This window comes from Strongyloides ratti (genome assembly GCF_001040885.1).
Source record: "Strongyloides ratti genome assembly S_ratti_ED321, chromosome : 2".
In the NCBI taxonomy this organism is placed as follows: domain Eukaryota; kingdom Metazoa; phylum Nematoda; class Chromadorea; order Rhabditida; family Strongyloididae; genus Strongyloides; species Strongyloides ratti.
The window spans coordinates 3,149,070-3,152,732 of record NC_037308.1 but is presented as its reverse complement, the minus strand read 5'-3'; the positions used below and the strand labels follow the sequence as shown (position 1 = coordinate 3,152,732).

General features: G+C 24.4%; 1 protein-coding gene across 1 annotated transcript; it reads left to right on the top strand.

Annotated features, from left to right (window-relative positions):
* Positions 1 to 752: 752 nt before the first annotated feature.
* Positions 753 to 3,369, top strand: SRAE_2000098500 (E3 ubiquitin-protein ligase Bre1; the record flags this gene model as incomplete). The annotated part of the gene is made up of 2 exons (XM_024651882.1): positions 753 to 3,143; positions 3,193 to 3,369. 2 exons carry the CDS (start codon positions 753 to 755, stop codon positions 3,367 to 3,369), a joined length of 2,568 nt encoding a protein of 855 aa, XP_024505515.1.
* Positions 3,370 to 3,663: the final 294 nt, after the last annotated feature.

Below are 3,663 nucleotides of genomic sequence, written 5' to 3'. Positions count from 1 at the left end.
TTTCTTGTTAAAAACTTTAATGTGAAAGAAGATATTATCTTGTTTTTGAAAGTTATACGCTCTTTAAATTTTTGGCGTTATATAAGTTTGATAATTAAAAATTCAAGTCTTTATCTGTTTTCATTATTACTACAACAACTTTTAGAAGTAAGATCATTTTATGAAAATTTAACACGACATTTTTGAAAGTCTCTTTTATGTTTTTTTTTACTAAAATTATTTTATCTTTATAGAAAATATTTTATTTATTTCATAAATAAAATTAATTATTTTTTTATTTTAAAAACTAATTTTATGCGTGTTTACAATGTTTTACTTGTTTTTAATTAAAAACAATTTTTTTTTTAAAAAAATGAACTTTAAAATTTTTATCAATTAAAATTTTTTTCTATATATTATTAAAGATTATAATTATTAATCTTTATAAGCATTTATTGGTTTAATTAAAAAAAAACTTAATATAACAAGTCAAAGAACAGATGAATATCCTACCACGAATAAAGAACAATAAATAAGGTGAAACGCCCTACCAATAGTTTTTTGTTAATTTAGCTTTCTTATAACTGTATAAATGTTTTCTTAATTACATATAAAGTTAATTATTTTTTTTATTAGTTTTTTTTAAATATTTATTTTTTAAAATGTTTATCAATATTGATTATATTTTTAATTTAATAAGATTAATATATCGCTATTTAATTAATAATTTTATTTATTAAGACTATATTTCTTTATCGTTATCTTTTTAGAAAATGTTAAAAAGAGATGCTGGTGTTTTATCAGAAGCCGACTCTAGTTTGCAACCAGCAAAAAAATCAAAAATTAATGACAAGGAAGTATTAGAATTTGAATTATTAAAAATTGCCAATATTGGTGTAGGAAATACAATTGATGTCGATGCATGTCATGTTCAATTATATACTCTTTCTGAAATGTATAGATCTAAAGATAAAGAGGCTAAAAAACTTCAAGATGAATTAAATGCATGTAAAAAAAAAGTTCAGGAGTATAAAAAAAGATATGAAACGGTTGTTTCTGTTACAAAACGTTGTTATGACACTCTTGATAATGATTTAATGAGACTAGGTCAGAGATTTGTTAGTGGTCTGACTAGAGAAATTGATTCATTTACTGATGAACCAGATAATGTTTTTGAGTATGAACCATGGGAAAATGGTCAGATGGAAAAACATTTAGAAAGAAAATGTGCTAATACTTCCTCAATTATAGATCAATTAATAAATGTCTTAGTGCAGAGACTTAATAAATGTGACAAAATGGATAATTTTTTGTCAAGAGTAAATGTTTCTGATGAAGAAATGAAAAAAAAGTTAGGGCAAGCGACTCGCGAAAGTCAAAGATTAACAGAAATATCAGGAAAATTACAAGAAGAAAATCGCGATATTATTAAAAAAACTAAAGCACTTCAACATAGAACTAAATCATTAGAAGAACAATTAAAACAAAAAGATGATGAAATTCAAAAGTTGAATGAAGATGAGAGAAAATCAAGAAGATTATATGAAAAATTAAAATTTAGATTTGCTTGGTATATAAAATATGAACATAAAACAAAAAATGAAGATGAATCTAAAAATAAAGGAACAACAGAACAGGAATCATCAATGGTTAAACAAACGGAAGAATTAGAAGTATTAAAGAAAAGGTATTCAGAATTAGAAAATATAAATGAATCTAGAATAAATGAAATTAAAGAACTTGTTGATAGGAATGTTCAGCTAGCCCACGAAATATCAGAATTAAAAAATAATAAAAAAGAAATTACTAAAGATGATTTAATTAATTCTGTAGAATATATAGCTTTAAATGAAAAATTAAAAAGAGTTGTTATAGAATATGAAGAGCTACGACATCATTGTAATGAATTAACAACATTTAATTTAGATTACATTAAAGGTTTAATACAATTTGACGATGCCTATGACGCTGAAGTTTTACGATCAAAACAACTAATTAAACAATTATTAATTGAAAGTGAAGAGATAAGACTTAAAGCTGGTGATTGTACGAGCGCATTCATGAAACAAGTAGAATTAGACAAACCACATGGAGATTTTCTTCAAAGAGAAATTGATAGACTCCAAGAATACATTAGAGCATTACAAAAAAAAATGTCTATAATGAAACATGAATCTAAAAGATCTGCCATGGAAAAAGAGGCATTATTAAAAAGAATTTTGGCTGCAGACAAAAGAACAAAGGAAATGACAAATAGATGTTTTAGATGTCGATGGATAGAAAGTTTAAATAGTACAAATAGTAATACTGAAATAAATATAGATTTTGAGAAAATAAATGATATAGAACAAGTGGTTGAAAAGTCAAGTGATGACGAATTGAGAAGTTATTTTAAACAATTTATGATATTAATAAAAGGAATAAAAGCAATGTATGATAGAGTAGAAAATGCAAAAGATGAATCATTAAAGGAAATGTTTAATAGTGATGAATATTTAAAATTATCAAAAATGCACTCTGATCAAATAGAAAAATTACAAGAAGAGTTAGAAAAAGCGCAGCAAAGTGTATCATCATATGCGGAACAGTTTGAAGAGACTGATTCTCAGCTAGAAGAAGAAGTAGCTAATTCTGAAAAATTACGTAGAGAGTTAAGCGAAAGAGACTCATTATATTTAGAACAAATGCAAAGTGTATTTGATTCTAAACAGGAAACTGCTAGAGCTAATAGAAAATTAGTGATTATGGAACATTGTATATCACAATTACGTGAATATATAGAGTTACAAAAACTAGAAAATGATCAATTGAAAAAAGATAATAAAGCTGCTGTAGATGCATTAAAAGCTAAAACAGAAGAAATACGAATGTTAAATGATGAATTTAACAAGTATGAAGATAGTCAAGGTCAATTGTTAGATCAGGTAAAACATCAAGATATAGAAATTCAAAAATTAAAAAAGAATGAATTAGTATTAAAAGAATCCATTGATAAATATTCAGTAGATAAAGAGGCTTATGATCATAGAATAAGAAGAGCAGAAGAAATTAGTTCACAATATAAATTAAAATATGATATTTGTAAAAACGAAAGAAATACGTTACGTAAAAGTGTTGCTGGTGGTGGTAATGAATTTTATATTAGACAAATAACTGAATTACAGGTAATTTTTAAAATGTATATAAAAAAATTTTTTTCTTTTAATTTTATAGTCAGCTTTATCATGTTGCTGTTGCAAAGAGAATCGTAAAGATACCATAATAACAAAATGTCTTCATATGTTTTGTTCAAAATGTGTTACACAAGTTATTGAAACAAGGAAAAGAAAATGTCCTTCTTGTGCAACATCATTTGGAGCTGGAGATTATAAATCAATTTCACTGGAGTAGTATTTAATATTTTTTTTTAACTTATAATTATATTTTCACTATTAACCCCAATAATTATTAGGATCACAGTCATAAACTACAGAGTGGTTCACGAAGATTTTCCTATTGAACCAAAATGGTATATAATAACAAAAAAAGGAAAAAACTTTGGTAGTATTTAATTTGGTAGTGCTAATATTTTTATTATTTGCACGGTTTCAATGTCAATTTTGTAATTATTTTAAAATGTTTTGACTAATTGTATTTGTAATGAATTTTTAATTTTTATAGATAAATTGTTGTTTATTTTTAATA